Raw genomic sequence first — 15,483 nt, 5'->3', positions numbered from 1 at the left:
TCGTGAGCCCCAGACATTCATGATGTAGGTATTGCTTCAGGCTTACCCACTTGAATCCATTTTTTTAAGAGTTGCTTAGTTTATGTAATTAAGTGGGATACAAAGATTTACTTCGAATATTGTTTCAAATATTTCTGTTGATTTACTAAATTTATGCTAATTTAGGGTACCGGATTCGCTTCAAGGTGCCAGTCATTACCTTTAAAGCCCTATATGGCCAGGTTCCTGCATACCTTAGAGACCGCCTTTCTTTGCACATGCCCCAGCGAGCACTTTGGTCAGGGTCTCAAAACCCATTGACAGTCCCCAGCATCAGAGAAGCGATATCTTGTTTTACTGCCTTTTTCTGAACATCCCAGGTTTCAGTAATTTATTCAGCCAACCCAAGGACTTTGTTTCAGATCTGGCTACAAAGAACTGACATTGAGCATATGTGGGGTAAGTCTCTGAACTGGTTTTAGAGACAGTAGTAGATTTATTCCAGGTATTTTCTATTTTACTGTGTCATGGTGTAGATAATATTGTTTATTCGTTACCCATCAAAGGCCCTAGAAAAGAGGTAAATTATACAGTGCGTAAGAATATGCATTTATTATCTTTAAAGTTGTGCTTTCTTAATCCATTTATTTTGTTACCTGGTGCATGTGTCCCATTTAAGACTGTCTCTAGCCCTTGTTTCAGACTGTGGATGAATATTCAGTGCCAGCCTTTGATCATGGGCTCAAAAGCAAAGTGTTAGAAGTCACAGCATACTAGCAGGCAAAGGATAATTAAATACAAGCCATTCCCCATTGTCCACAGAGGATCCAGATCAATGGAAAAACAAAGGTGAACATTAAAGCTCTTATTCCTTCTGCAAAACTATCTTGCTGATGGACTAAAAAAGCAGGGAAAGCCTGCTTATTCCCAATTCCCCCCTCCATTACTTTCGTCTTTGGTGATTTTGTTTTGTTTTGCAGATAAAACACATGTCCTTGTGGCAGAGAGATGAATTCAGAAAATCAGACACTGGTCACCGAATTCATAATTCTTGACTTCCCAAATACACATGAAGTAGAATTGGTGTTTTTCTCTCTCTTTCTCTTGATGTACTTGCTGATGTTTGTTGAGAATGTGATCATCATCCTAGTGATATGTTTGGACTATTGACTTCACACCCCTATGGACTTTTTCATTGTTAACCTTTCTTCATTGGACATTGGATTTACCACAGTCACTGTGCCTAAAATGCTGGTCAACATTGCTACAGAGAAACGAACAATATCCATTTCTGGCTGCTTTATCCAACAATACCTCTTCTACTTCCTGGGTTCAGCAGAATGCTTTTTGCTGGCATCTATGTCTTATGACCGATACCTGGCTATTTGCAATCCACTACACTACACTACTTTGATGAATCAAGAGATGTGTTCCCAGCTGGTCTTTGGTTCTTGGTTGGGTGGCTTCCTGGTTCCAGTATTGCCCTCAAGTTTCCTTTTCTGGATGCCTTTCTGTGGCTCAAATGTTATCAACCACTTTTTCTGTGATGCTCCACCTCTTTTGAAGCTCTCTTGCAAGGATATCTTTGAGGCTGAAATAGTCAATTTCATTGTGGGGTTGCTAGTGTTGCTAACCTCTTTCACCTTTGTCCTTGTGACCTACTTCTTCATTGTAACCACCATCTTACGCATCCCTAGCAGTGAAGGGAGGAGGAAGGCATTTTCCACTTGTGCTCTACACCTTACCATTGTCATCATCTTTTTTGGCAGCACCATCTTCATGTACATCCACATTAAGACAATCAGTGTCTTCAACTTCAACAAAGTAGTATCAGTGTTCTACTGTGTTGTGACACCTGTCCTCAATCCCATCATCTATAGTCTGAGAAACAATGACATTAACAGGGAATGAAAAAGATGTTCCACAGGAAAGGACCTAAGGGATAATGTAACAGAAATTTTCCATACATGTAGTTTCTACAGGGATGGTACTTGCCAATGAACAATGCTATCATTCCATGAATTCAGCTAGAAAGTTAAGATAGTGAAAATGCAAAGAGAAATTTGGGATTTATAACTAGGTCCCCTGCATATGTCCAAGTAATGTGCTGAACATCATAAATTATTTATCTGTTGGATTGTAAAGACTAAAGGGACCTACTGGTACCCAAATTGGACCCATAGACAAGGAAATTAGCTTTTAACGTGTTCCAGAAAGGAATGATGCAGGCCCTTGGTCTATGTGCACCAGGGTGGATTTTGGTAGGGATATCCCACAGTAAAATTATGAAGTAGTATTTTATAAAATACTCACCAGCCGGCGCGAGAAACAACGAATAAGCCCCAACCACGAGACCTTAGGTGCACCCGGAGCCTGCAATTTTTTCAGAAATACCTGGCGCATCTACATGACTGGGCAAACCACGGACACCTGGCCCTGGACCTTGCACTGCGCGCTTTACTTTACTCTGCACTTTACTCTACTTTACTCTGCACTGACTAGCCGACTATTGACTGTGATCTGTATATCTATCGGTGGCTGCTAACCCACAAAACTGCACTCACATTGCACTTTAAGATCTGCCAACCCACTCCGGAACTGAATAGTTGGTAATTTATTACTAATTAACTCATAGATTGATTATTATATATTTGAATTAGATTATACAAACATTTAGCAAATTGATGGGAATTGGGGAGGGGTAAATTAATTGCTCTTAGAATAAGTTTTTATCAAATATATACAGGGAACTGGAGGGGATTTTGGGTTAATTGGAATTGGGGTCTAATTAGACGGAGTGAGGAAGGTGTGTAATTGGCTGCCAGCCTGATAACGGTTTCATTGCAGCTGCTGCCAGCGAGGAATGGCTGGCTCAGGGATTCCGGTGCTCCTGGGGAGGGGGAGGTATGGCGGTGGGAGCAGATATTATAAGGGAGGTGGACAGAGACAAGTCGGTGCTCGGCCCCCCTCCAGTCTGCGGCCCATCCCAAGGGTGACAGGTAGCAGGACCAGGAGTAACCCGCCTCCGTCATTGGTGTTATGCAACGCCAGGTCCATTAATAACAAGACCTCAATTCTCCGAGAGTTCATGCTCGAGCAGAATGCGGACCTGGCTTGCGTGACCGAGACCTGGATCCGGGAGGGCGATACAGTGGCCCTCTCGCAAACAGCTCCCCCAGGTTACTCGGTCTTCCATCAATCGCGGACTAGCGGGCGGGGGGGAGGAGTGGCATTATTTGCACGGGAGGCTGACTCCTTTAGGGCGCTCCCGGCCCCAAAGATTGAGGGCATTGAATGTGCCGGACTGGCGTGGGGGGATGAAGAGGGGTTGGCGATTTGGCTGGTGTACCGTACGCCTAACGCACCGGCCAACGCCTTGCCGTCCCTGCTTGAGGCGGCGACAGGCTGGGCGCTGGAGCACCCAAGGTTGATAATCCTGGGTGACTTCAACGTCCATGCCGATGACCCGTCCTCCAGCCAGGCGATGGACCTAGTGTCCTCCATGGCGACACTGGGACTCTCTCAATTTGTTGTAACCCCCACCCACCAGGCCGGGCACATGTTAGACCTGATCTTCGCGGCCGGGATTGTAGTGAGCGATATAACCACAGAGGTTGTGCCATGGTCGGATCACTTCGCCCTCAAGGCCCGTGTAAATATGCCCCCCCAAACCTGTTTAGGCGAGGAGCCGATTATGGCTCGCCCGCGGAGCCAAATGGACCCGGAACGGTTCCAGATGGCCCTGCGGGACTCCTGGCCCTCTGGTGACTCTCTTGATGGCCTGATAGAGACCTGGAATAGCCGGCTCTCTGGGGCCATCGAGGAGATCGCACCTCGGCGCCCTCTGCGACCTCGGATTAAGCTGGCTCCGTGGTATACCCCGGAATTACGCCAGCTGAAACAAGGCCTTAGACGGCTAGAGAGGCAATGGCGACGCACTCGTGACGAGGCGACTAGAACATCTTATAGGAAGTTTATGAAATCCTATGAGATGGCAATCAAGGCTGCAAAGAAAACATACTTTGCAGCTAGGATTGCATCTGCAAATTCGCGCCCAGCCCAATTATTTAGAATAATTCGGAATTTGACTACATTGCCTCAAGGCAATTCTAAAGCTAAGGAATTGGAAATTGGCTGTGAGGCTTTTGCGAAATTCTTTGCGGATAAGGTCCAATCGCTCCGCCAGGACTGCCCCGCCAATTTGGAGGCAGTAAGTGGACTCGAAGCCCAATGCGTGTCTTCTGATTCAACTCTGGATTGCTTCGACCCGCTCAGCTTGGACGAAGTCGACAGAATTCTTGCCACTGCACGTTCCACGACTTGCGATCTGGACCCTTGCCCCTCCTGGCTAATTAAGGCCTGCCGGGAGGAACTAAGATATCCTATACGGGATATTATAAATCGATCCCTTTCAGAAGGTGCCTTTCCAACACCTCTGAAAGAGGCATTGGTCCGCCCTCTCTTGAAAAAACCGTCATCAGACCCGGCCGAATTGGCACACTACCGGCCGGTCTCAAATCTGCCTTTTTTGGGCAAGATTATTGAGAGGGCCGTGGCAGCGCAGTTGCAGGAATTCCTGGAGGACGCTTCCGTCCTAGACCCATGCCAGTCCGGCTTCCGCCCGGGCCATGGGACAGAAACAGTCCTGGTCGCCCTCATGGATGACCTCCGACGGCAACTGGATCGAGGCGGCTCGGCAGTATTGCTGCTGTTAGACCTATCGGCGGCGTTCGATATGGTCGACCACCGGCTGCTGACCCGTCGCCTCGCCGACGCAGGAATTCGGGGGCTAGCCTTACAGTGGCTCTCCTCCTTTCTTGAAGGTCGGGGACAAAGGGTGGCAATTGGGGGGGAACTGTCTCAGAGATACCCACTTCATTGTGGAGTGCCTCAGGGAGCAGTTCTCTCCCCGATGCTGTTTAACATCTTTATGCGTCCCCTTGCCCAGATTGCACGGAGGAATGGGCTGGGTTGCCATCAATATGCAGATGACACCCAGCTCTATCTATTGATGGACGACCGGACTGGTGATGTCCCAGCAAACCTGGACCGGGCACTACGAGCCGTGGCTGACTGGCTCAGGCTGAGCGGGCTGAAGTTGAATCCGGCGAAGACTGAGGTCCTTTGCATGGGCCGCGGCGAGCCAGGAGGGGAGACTATTCTACCGGCCTTCGACGGGGCGCCACTGGTACCGGTGCGCAAAGTCAAGAGCCTGGGAGTGCTACTGGAGTCCTCCCTATCAATGGAGGCCCAAGTAGCTGCCACTGCTAGATCCGCCTTCTTTCATCTTAAGAGGGCGAGGCAGTTGGCTCCCTTCCTGGAGCGCGCCGACCTAGCAACTGTGATCCACGCAACGGTCACTTCGAGGTTAGACTACTGCAATGCCCTCTACATGGGGCTGCCCTTGTACCGGACACGGAGGCTTCAGGTAGTCCAGAACGCGGCGGCCAGGCTGTTGGAGGGACTACCACGGTGGGAGCCTGCACGGCCTGGGCTGCGTAATTTGCACTGGCTGCCGGTTGTCTACCGTGTCCGATATAAGGTGCTGGTTATCACCTTTAAAGTCCTATATGGCCGAGGACCTGCCTACCTAAAGGACCGCCTCTCCCCGTATGTACCCCGGAGAGCACTGAGATCTGGTTCCCAGAACTTACTAACAATCCCTGGGCCAAGAGAAGTTAGGTTGAAGGCCACTAGGGAGCAGGCCTTCTCGGTGATAGCCCCTCGCTGGTGGAACGATCTACCAGAGATGGTGCGAGCCCTGCGGGACCTGAACCAGTTCCGCAGGGCTTGCAAAACATTTCTCTTTCAGTTGGCATTTGAGACAACATGTGGTAATTGAATTGATATAGAACCGGATCAACGAATGAACAGATATTTAGCCATCCTAAATACATCTGGATTACATCATTCTAGCACCTACCTTAATATATCTTATTATATTTTATTTGTTTTTATGTATTTTAAATAACTATTTGTAATTAATGTCAAATTATTATGTTTTTATGAATCATGGGACTCCCGTGTCTGTTATACTGTCCAATAAGAATCATGGGATTCCCGTGCCTGTTAGCCGCCCTGAGCCCGCCTGGCGGGGAGGGCGGGATATAAAAATAAAATATTATTATTATTATTATTATTATTATAAAAGGGGAAAGGGGAAAAACAGATAACTTTTAGGGAACGGACATACAATCTGAAATCTTGGGCTAGAGGTGTATGAAGATCCAGGGGCAAACACATCTATATCTAAGCACCTGTGTGAGAAGGAATAAAAAGAGTCTTGCTGGGGTGTTCAGGTAGTGGGAAAACCTGGCATACTTTCCACTAAGTTTAGATGATCTTTTATAGGGATGGGTCCCATAACTAGACATGAGAACTCACGTTCCCAGGAACATAATTGGTCCAAGATATGATTTTTGAATTTGAACAGTTTAAAGGTGACTGCTGTCAAAATCAGGTGGGAAGTGAAGGGAACCTAACATTTCAAGGTAGGATGGTGGCTGGGGAAATACTTGACATTCCAAGGTGGGGTGATCTTCTGAAGATCTGTTGTAATCCTGGGAGAATTTCAGGCCCCACCAGAAGGTTCACAACCATATGGCTGATGCAGGGTACTAGGTCAAGGCTCACAGGAAGACCTCACCATCATCAGCAGGGTCTCCTGGACCCCATCAATGGCATGATAGCGACTCCTGATGCCAGCTCTGTTTTATTTATTTTGCAGCATCAGTGAGACACAGTAAAGGCATAAAAAGAAGTAGGGCAAGCACACCATCATGTTTGAAAGACATTTAGTTGGTTTTGCACAAGTGTCAGTTATTGGAAAAAGAATAATATAAACACTGAAAATTATGGGCCGTAGGGGATCAGGGATCTTTTTGTTTGTTTGTATATCACTTTTCTTACATAATGACTTACTTCAATCAGGTGAGTCAGTCCCTCAGATGAAGCCATAAACAAAGTAATGAACTGAAGAAGATTACTGTCAGCGTAGGGACATTGAAGATTTCAACAAGGAACAGCCTAGCTTTGTTGAAAACAAAGTTTTTGTTTATTGAATACAGCAATGCATACCAGAACACAGGGTCGTTGATACTAATAACGAAAGGGGTGCAAGCATGAGTATATAAGGATACACATCAAAGGCTAGGGGGTTTAAATCATTTCCCACCATGGACCTGGGACTTCTAGGGTGAGAAGAGCCAGTGCAGTTATCTGTTATCTCCCACCTACAGAGCCGCCTCTCCTACGCCTGGATGGCCTTGCTTGTCTCTTCCAGGCGCCTGGGAACGACGAGATGTTTTACATTTCAAAGGCCGGCTGGTGTTCTGGCCTTCCCCCCCTCTAACAGGCTCTTTACAATTCTAGGGTTAGTGTAGCAAAAGGCCTAGGATTAGTTCACAGTAAATAAACAGGTCAAGCCATAAACCAAAGCTTCAATGTATACAAGCTGACAATTACAAATAAAAATGTAACACCCTCTCCCCCTTCTGGTGGGATGAAATCTGACAACACTTTCTAGCTGAGTGTAGCTTTGTTTTCTCAAAATAAAATCCATCTCACTGACTTCTATGGTTTGGGTTTTGGGGACAATTAAACATAATTTGTTGGCTAGCTTCCAAAAGAATCCCTGGTAGTTTTGTCTGAATGTGGTACAAGAAATGTGCTGAAATGACCAAAACAGTTTCAAATTTCATGTAATTCATAAAAAAGGACAGTTAAGGATTTCAATATGATTCAATTACAGGCTTTAATTACATATGCATGGTGCACATTCAACAGAAGCTGATACATGTTTTGCCTGCAGAACACCCAAGAGCCTGGAACAGGCAAGTTAGATTAATAAGGCCCTAATGAATTGCTAAAATGTTACAATTCTTTATCAGACAATTGGTAAAAACTGGTTAATACATTGGTAAATACTGGTTAATTTAGTGGTGTGGGTGTATGTTATGTTGAAAATAAAAAGGGGAGACAGCAGAGGGTCAAGCCCATAGCCAGAAAAGTCTCAGTGTTGGGGCCCTGGGGCAAACTGGTGTCCTGATGTCACTGGTGTATCCTGAGCAGGAGGAACTAAAACTGGCAAAGAAATTCTTCATTTGTTAGATTTTAGAGAATGCCATGAGATATAATTCTGATATCTTAGAATGAACTATGCCACTGAAGATTGCAGGTTCTGGATTAGGGTGCTATCAATTTCATGTTGAATGTGTTTGAGGGTTGAGCCTCCCATGTTCCCATTTGAGCTGATCATCTGATCTTACAGGGATCTTACACCACTAAATTAAACTTCTAAAAGGTCCTATTTGCAGCATAGATTCCTACAGGGATGTATTAACCAGTTTTTACCAATTGTCTGATAAAGAATTGTGACATTTTAGCAATTCATTAGGGCCTTATTAATCTTGCATTTCTTTCTTTCTTTCTTTCTTTCTTTCTTTCTTTCTTTCTTTCTTTCTTTCTTTCTTTCTTTCTTTCTTTCTTTCTTTCTTTCTTTCTTCCTCCCTCCCTCCCTCCCCTTCCCTTCCCTTCCCTTCCCTTCCCTCCCCTTCCCTTCCCTTTCCTTTCTTTTCCTTTCCTCTCCTTCCCTTCCCTTCCCTTCCCTTCCCTTTCCTTTCCTTTCCTTTCCTTTCCCACCCCTGCATGTGCAATGTGCTACCAATCCAAGCAAGTTGCTTAGGCCCAGAACAGGCAACTTAGATCAATTAGACTTTCAGGGATCTCGTCACAATATTAATTAGACAATTGGCCACATTTTATTAACATCTGTACGATGTCATAGTGCAAACAAGAGCTTTTCTTTAATGTTAAAATAAGACAAAATCAAATAAAAATAGATCCCAGAGGCAGAAAAGGGAGAGGTATTTATGCAGCTTCTAAATGGTATTTCGAAGTGTGGTTATATAGGTGTGCTGGAAAATGAAAGGGGGGAGACCAGAAGGGAAAAGTCCAATCATCTGCTTTCAACCCGTCATCTAATAACTTTGAAGATAAATGCCCAAACCAAGTTTAGCAACATTACATTCATTTTACTACTACCCTTGAGGTAAGCTGTCTTTATCACACATCATATATTGATTAAACATGCATCATTATACATATGCCACCATCTGTATAGTTTATTACCATTAAATACAGAGCACTGTGTGCAGAAAAGTATTTCCAACTACACCATGGTCCGTTTAGTGATATCATCTGTATAGTGCCTAGTTTAGAGGTACTGAAAAACGGCTTCATCCCAAGGATCTTCAGGGGATCAATGATAATACGATTCTTTCCTATTGACGTCTCATGAGTGGGAGGCCACCATCTTTTCTGCTCCTAAAAGAGGAAGAAAGGAAGAATATTCTTTAACCACTCATATAGACTCATTCTTTAACCACTCATATAGTGGCCAGTGCAGCGCTTTCAGCACAGGCTGAATGGAGGAACTCCCATTAACAGCCTGGCTGCAGCATTCTGCACTAGATGAAGTCACCGGATTTGGGACAAGGGCAGTCCCATGTAGAGCATTGCAGTAAACGAGTCTCGAGGTGACCATCGCATGGATCACTGTTGCCAAGTCATCGGCGTTTCTGAAAGGGGACCAACTGCTTTGGTATCCACAGATGGTAAAAGGCTGACTTAGCAGTGGCAGCTACTTGAGCCTCCATTGTTAAAGAAGAATCCAAGAGCACTGGTAAACTTTTAACCTTGGGCGCCAACGTGAGCTGGATGTCATGGGTGCTGGGGACCCTGTAGAGGAAGTTGAGCCTGCAGCAGAAACTGTGCCCCTGCCACCTGCACCAGTGCCCCTGCCTCCTGCTGGAGAAGATCCCAGCCCCCCTGCCTCGCCCTCTCGGGTGGCGCGTGTGCGTGACCGCCTCCGTCAGGACCTCAGGGATCGGAGGAGGGCGGCACGCTCACAAGCAAGACGCTCCCTGAGCCCTGAGTTTTGAGAGGATTCTGGCCCTTCTAAGAGCAAGGATGCTTGAGTTGCAACAGGATCCTGGCTGCCTCTCTGAGCCAGCAATTAGCCCAAATGGGCAACAGCCAGCAGAGGGCTATATAGCTGTAGGCTTTGGGAGGAGGCTTTGTGGAAGCAACTAGTCATCTACCTGACGTCCTAGCATCCACTTCGGCTTTTGACTTTGGACCTCCTGACCTTGGCTTGACTTCTGGACCCCCTGACTACGGCTTCTGAACCTCTGACCTACGATACCTGGACAACGATTTGGCTTTGGTACCTTGGACACTCTTGCTCACCGGTTACAGACCTTGGACTGCCCCTGGACTTCGCCTGGCCTGGCCCCAGCTCGTGACACTGGACTCCACTGAAGGTCGGTAAACGGATTTCCAATCCCAGACTGTGGCAACTCAGATACAGGACTATCGACTTCACACCCCTATGGACTTTTTCATTGTTAACCTTTCTTCATTGGACATTGGATTTACCACAGTCTCTGTGCCTAAAATGCTGGTCAACATTGCTACAGAGAAACGAACAATATCCATTTCTGGCTGCTTTATCCAACAATACCTCTTCTACTTCCTGGGTTCAGCAGAATGCTTTTTGCTGGCATCTATGTCTTATGACCGATACCTGGCTATTTGCAATCCACTACACTACACTACTTTGATGAATCAAGAGATGTGTTCCCAGCTGGTCTTTGGCTCTTGGTTGGGTGGCTTCCTGGCTCCAGTATTGCCCTCAAGTTTCCTTTTCCAGATGCCTTTCTGTGGCTCAAATGTTATCAACCACTTTTTCTGTGATGCTCCACCTCTTTTGAAGCTCTCTTGCAAGGATATCTTTGAGGCTGAAATAGTCAATTTCATTGTGGGGTCGCTAGTGTTTGTCCTTGTGACCTACTTCTTCATTGTAACCACCATCTTACGCATCCCTAGCAGTGAAGGGAGGAGGAAGGCATTTTCCACTTGTGCTCTACACCTTACCATTGTCATCATCTTTTTTGGCAGCACCATCTTCATGTACATCCACATTAAGACAATCAGTGTCTTCAACTTCAACAAAGTAGTATCAGTGTTTTTTTTTAAAAAAAAAAATTCAAATGATTTTATTAATGAAAATTCTGAAAATGAACGTATCATAGATAAGTATAAAAGTTACATACATTAATAAAAATAACCAATACAATAACACACATTAAACATAGAAAATAAAGGAGAAAAACCAATAGTAGGCTTACATAGTTAAATATATTAAAGTAAATTATAGCCACAAAAAATCTTTATATAATTTAGATTTGTTGTAAGAATTAATATAAAATGGATCACTATCAATTTTTTCTAAGATAGGGAACCAGGTCGCTATGTACTTGGAATAAGCCTGGTAGGGGTCGATAGTGTCTAATGTCGCCTGGATTTTGTCCATTGCTATATGGTCCCAAATTTTCAGGAGCCAGGTATCAAGGGACAAGTTGTTAGCGTTTTTCCAAGATTGGGCTACCGTTGTTTTTGCAGCTGTTAAAAGTTTGGCAGTTAGAGATCTTTTCGAAGGTGACAATTTAGAACCGGGCCAATGATTAAGAAGTATCACAGTGGGGTCTTCAGGAATTATGGTATCCAATAAAGTTGAAAGGTGAGAGCAGATTGCAGTCCAAAAGGGTCTTATTTTGGGGCAATCCCACCAGCAATGAATGTAGGAGGCTTTGAGACCACAGTCTCTCCAACAATCAGGGGAGTTCGAGGTGACCATATGTGAAAGTTGGGTAGGAGTAAGGTACCAACGGGCCATAAGTTTGAAGTTCTGTTGTGAAATATTTATCAGTGTTCTACTGTGTTGTGACACCTGTCCTCAATCCCATCGTCTATAGTCTGAGAAACAATGACATTAAGCAGGGAATGAAAAAGACGTTCCACAGGAAAGGACCTAAGGGATAATGTAACAGAAACTTTGAATCTGAAGAAGTACTAGGTTTTAGGGCTTTTTTATTCATTTGCAGGAGTGCTTTAAATGGGTTGCAGTTTTTGTTTGCAGTAGAAGAGCAAGGTTTGAATGCAGTAGAACCTTAAGAACCAACAAAGTTCCCAAAGTTTTCAAGAGTCAAAGTTCCGTTTGTACAATCTGATGATGGAAGCTTTGAGTCTTGAAAAGTTGTACTTTGGAAATCTTGAAAGTGCTACTGGATTCAAAGCTTGTCGATCCCCTATTCTGATGAAGTGTGCTTAGAGAGCACACGAAAATTTATGTTCTGAATAAAACTTGGTTGGTCTTAAAGGTGATACTTGACTCCTGCTTTGTTCAACTTGTTCTCATATGTTGCAATATATATGTTAATGACATAAATTGTATTACCAGCACAATGCTAGAATTAGACCTACTTCTCTCGGACTTTAGAATAAGATAAGATTCTTTGTAGAAGAGGTCAGGGCTTTTTTTGTAGATTAAGCCCAGCAGGAACTCATTTGCATATCAGGCCACACACCCCGATGCCAAGCCAGCCAGAATTGCGTTCCTGGGCAAAAAAACCCCTGGAAGCGGTTGCAAGAAAGCATGACCAGAACATGCTATTATGGTTAAGTGGGACAACATGGACTGAGAGGAGATAACATAGTTGCTCAAAGATGACATTATGGAAGATTATGAGATCATGATCTGGAAGAGTTTGAAGCATTTGCATGGGCTTGGGTGGATTTAGTCTCTTGTTTTAAAAAAATGAGCCTGAATGAGAGTTGTAAAGATGGAAGGAGATACTAGAGGAAATGAATAAGGATTGTTCAAGAAGGGCTAATTAAACAAAAGATCGACCCCTTCCCAGTCAGGCTGGCTTTGCCGGCTAGAGGCTGGGGGCCGCTGTTGCTCTCCCAGAAGGAGGGAAGGCTGGCCCCCGTCATCTCTGGCATCCGGGGATGTCTTGTTGGGCATGGCGTCGGGGCTATAAAGGCCCCGGCCCTGCCCAAATGTACGCACTTGTTCTTCGGCTCTCAGCGGGTGACTTGGGTGAGGAGGCCCAGCTACAGCAGGCCATCATTGGACAACTGGACACTTTGGAGCAACAGAGGGGTGCTGTAGGGGCTCCCACATGGGAAGGGCGCTGTAGGGCAACAGGCCATTCCTCCAAGTTGCCTTTTGAAAAGGAGGTATTGGCTCGCCTTTCTGCGTTACAGGGCGTGGTCGTCAGCTTGGATATGCAGCAGAATTGGACCTGGAAGTGGAGATGGACATGAGAGAGGCCCCTGGCAGGGAGCCTGTGGATCCTGGAGCAGGAAGGGCTGTGGTGGAGACAACCCCGGCGGTGGCAATTGCTGTTACCCCTTCAGGGGTAGCTGGTAAGTCCCCATTGCAGCATCAGCTTCCACTTGGCCATGGGGCCTCCGCCAGCCGTCGGTTATCCACAATACATTGGGTATGGCGGTGTCATCACCTGGGCAGTTGGCCCCTTCTGGGCAATACAGTTAGGCAGGACCTTCTTGGGCTTGGGGTGCACCTTGTACCCCACTTCAAAGCCAGAACATGGTCGGTTCTGCCTCACAGCCCCCTTTGCAGTTGGTGGCTACACCAGTGTCGCAAGGCACCTCTACTTCACAGGCAGTGCTGGGCAGCAGTTGCTGCAACAAGCAGCATGGCCGGGGCATCCTTGGGGTATGTGGCACTATCCACCGAATCCTTATGGGTCCATACCGTTCCAAGTGCTGCCGTATGGCGACACTGCATTGCCCTTGGGTGATCATTTGGCAATGGCCACACGGGAGAAAATACTGGGTGAATATGCAGATGTTTTCAGTCTCCTATTTAGAGATCTAGAAAAGAAAGACAAAGAGGAACTAGATGACAAGGAGAAGGAGAAGCTGGAACGTAGAAAGGTGGACAGGACTTGGGCCAATTGGCTACCAGGTTTCCTGATTTATGCGGAGGTGATAGCAAGTGTGCAACCTTTTCCAATATTATGACATAGTGCACCGTGCATATACAGACTTCATCGGGGCTGCATGGTTGCAATATGACGAGGCCTTCAGAATGAGGGCCGCAGTCAATTCCAGTCTTCCCTGGGATCAAATTAATCAGCAGCTCTGGCTGCAGTTGATGTCCCAGGCGAAGCCCAATACATGTGATAGGGCAGATAGTGGGCATTTGGTGCACAAGCAGCAGAACACAGTTGGTGCCCACAGTTCGGCGGGCCAGTCGGTTCAACCCCAGCTGTTATGCTGGGAATTTACCTCCAAGGGCGTGTGTGCTAGAAAAGCCTGTAAATTCAAACACGAGTGCCCGCTATGCGGAGGGTCACATGCTTTCTCAGCCTGCAGCAGTTCAAAAACCAAAGGGAATGCCAAGTGCCCCAGTGGTGGGAGCAATCCACAGCTGCCTGGAAAAGGGGCTCAGTCCCATACATCTGAAGGTACTTAGACAGTGGTTGGGCAATTATCCCTTGGTTGCCGACAGGGCCTATTTACTGGAGGGATTTAGTTTTGGATTTAGGATTCCATATCAGGGACGATTCCCTTGTATGGCCCCTAACCTTCATTCAGTGGTTGGGATGGAACACTTGGTTAGGGCGAAAATAGCCAAGGAATGTTTGAGGGGAGGGTACTTGGCCCCTTTGACGCTCCGCCAGTGCCTAATTGAAGGGTGTCTCCCTTAGGGGTGGTGCCAAAAAAGGCGCCAGAGGAATACCATTTGATACACCACTTGTCATACCCCAAGGGTGGCTCAGTGAAAGATGGCATTCTGGACATTCTCTGTTCGGTCAGGTATACTTCCTTTGACCAAGCGGTCAAAGTGATACGGGGTTGTGGTGTGGGGGCTGAAATGGCAAAATGCGACATTAAGTCAGCATTTCGCCTGTTGCCAGTACACCCGGAAGATTTTGATCTCCTGGGCTTCTCCTTTGAGGGAAAATATTACATGGATAGGGCCCTACCCATGGGATGTTCGGTATCTTGCGCCTCTTTTGAGCGGTTTAGTTCCTTTGTGGAATGGGCGCTTCGGATTAAGTCTGGGTTGAACAACACGGTGCATTACCTGGATGACTACCTTTTCGTGGGCCCGGCAGGGTCTGGGCAATGCAACAGGTTGTTACGGTCATTTGAGGACCTGGCAGGGGAGCTAGGGGTCCCGTTGGCCCATGAAAAAACAGAGGGGCTCAGCTTGGTGATTACCTTTTTAGGCATCGAGCTGGACACTATTTGGCAAGCTTCACAGCTGCCTGCAGATAAAGTGGAGGGTCTGAGGGATCATTGAGCATCTCTTAAGAAGCAGCGCAAGGTGTCACTTTTAGAGCTGCAGCAGTTAGTGGGGCATCTCAACTTTGCATGCAAGGTTGTTGTGCCTGGTAGGGCCTTCTTGAGGCAGCTATGGGACGCCATGGGGTCCCTGCAGCTTCCTTATCATAGAGTTTGGATGAACACAGTTATGCAGAGGGACCTGGAGGTTTGGGAGGAATTTTTGGAATCCTTTAATGGGATTTCATTTTGGCGGGAGGATTTGAAGATAGAAGTGGGGCTTCAAATTTCCTCTGATACAGCGGGGGCCACTGGTTTTGGGGTATATTTCCGGAAACACTG

General features: G+C 46.3%; 1 protein-coding gene and 1 pseudogene across 1 annotated transcript; both read left to right on the top strand.

Moving 5' to 3' along the window:
* Positions 1 to 987: 987 nt before the first annotated feature.
* LOC132583521 (olfactory receptor 6N1-like) lies at positions 988 to 4,654 on the top strand (annotated as a pseudogene).
* A 2,237-nt stretch (positions 4,655 to 6,891) lies between these two features.
* On the top strand, positions 6,892 to 15,160 carry LOC132583520 (olfactory receptor 6N1-like). The gene is made up of 4 exons (XM_060255147.1): positions 6,892 to 6,909; positions 10,328 to 11,006; positions 13,090 to 13,251; positions 14,772 to 15,160. The coding sequence occupies exons 1-4, from the start codon at positions 6,892 to 6,894 to the stop codon at positions 15,158 to 15,160; spliced, it is 1,248 nt and encodes a 415-aa protein (XP_060111130.1).
* Positions 15,161 to 15,483: the final 323 nt, after the last annotated feature.

Source organism: Heteronotia binoei, chromosome 15, assembly GCF_032191835.1.
Source record: "Heteronotia binoei isolate CCM8104 ecotype False Entrance Well chromosome 15, APGP_CSIRO_Hbin_v1, whole genome shotgun sequence".
Taxonomy (NCBI): Eukaryota; Metazoa; Chordata; class Lepidosauria; order Squamata; family Gekkonidae; genus Heteronotia; species Heteronotia binoei.
Note: the sequence above shows the minus strand (reverse complement) of the source record. Positions and strands in the feature narration are given on the sequence as shown.

What these genes read in the sequence shown, in the direction of transcription:
- LOC132583520 (XM_060255147.1), top strand. An exon ending in CAACAAAGTAGTATCAGTGT is followed by an intron (nt 11,007 to 13,089) that starts TTTTTTTTAAAA and finishes TCTGCGTTACAG; the next exon opens with GGCGTGGTCGTCAGCTTGGA. An exon ending in TACCCCTTCAGGGGTAGCTG is followed by an intron (nt 13,252 to 14,771) that starts GTAAGTCCCCAT and finishes GCCTGTTGCCAG; the next exon opens with TACACCCGGAAGATTTTGAT.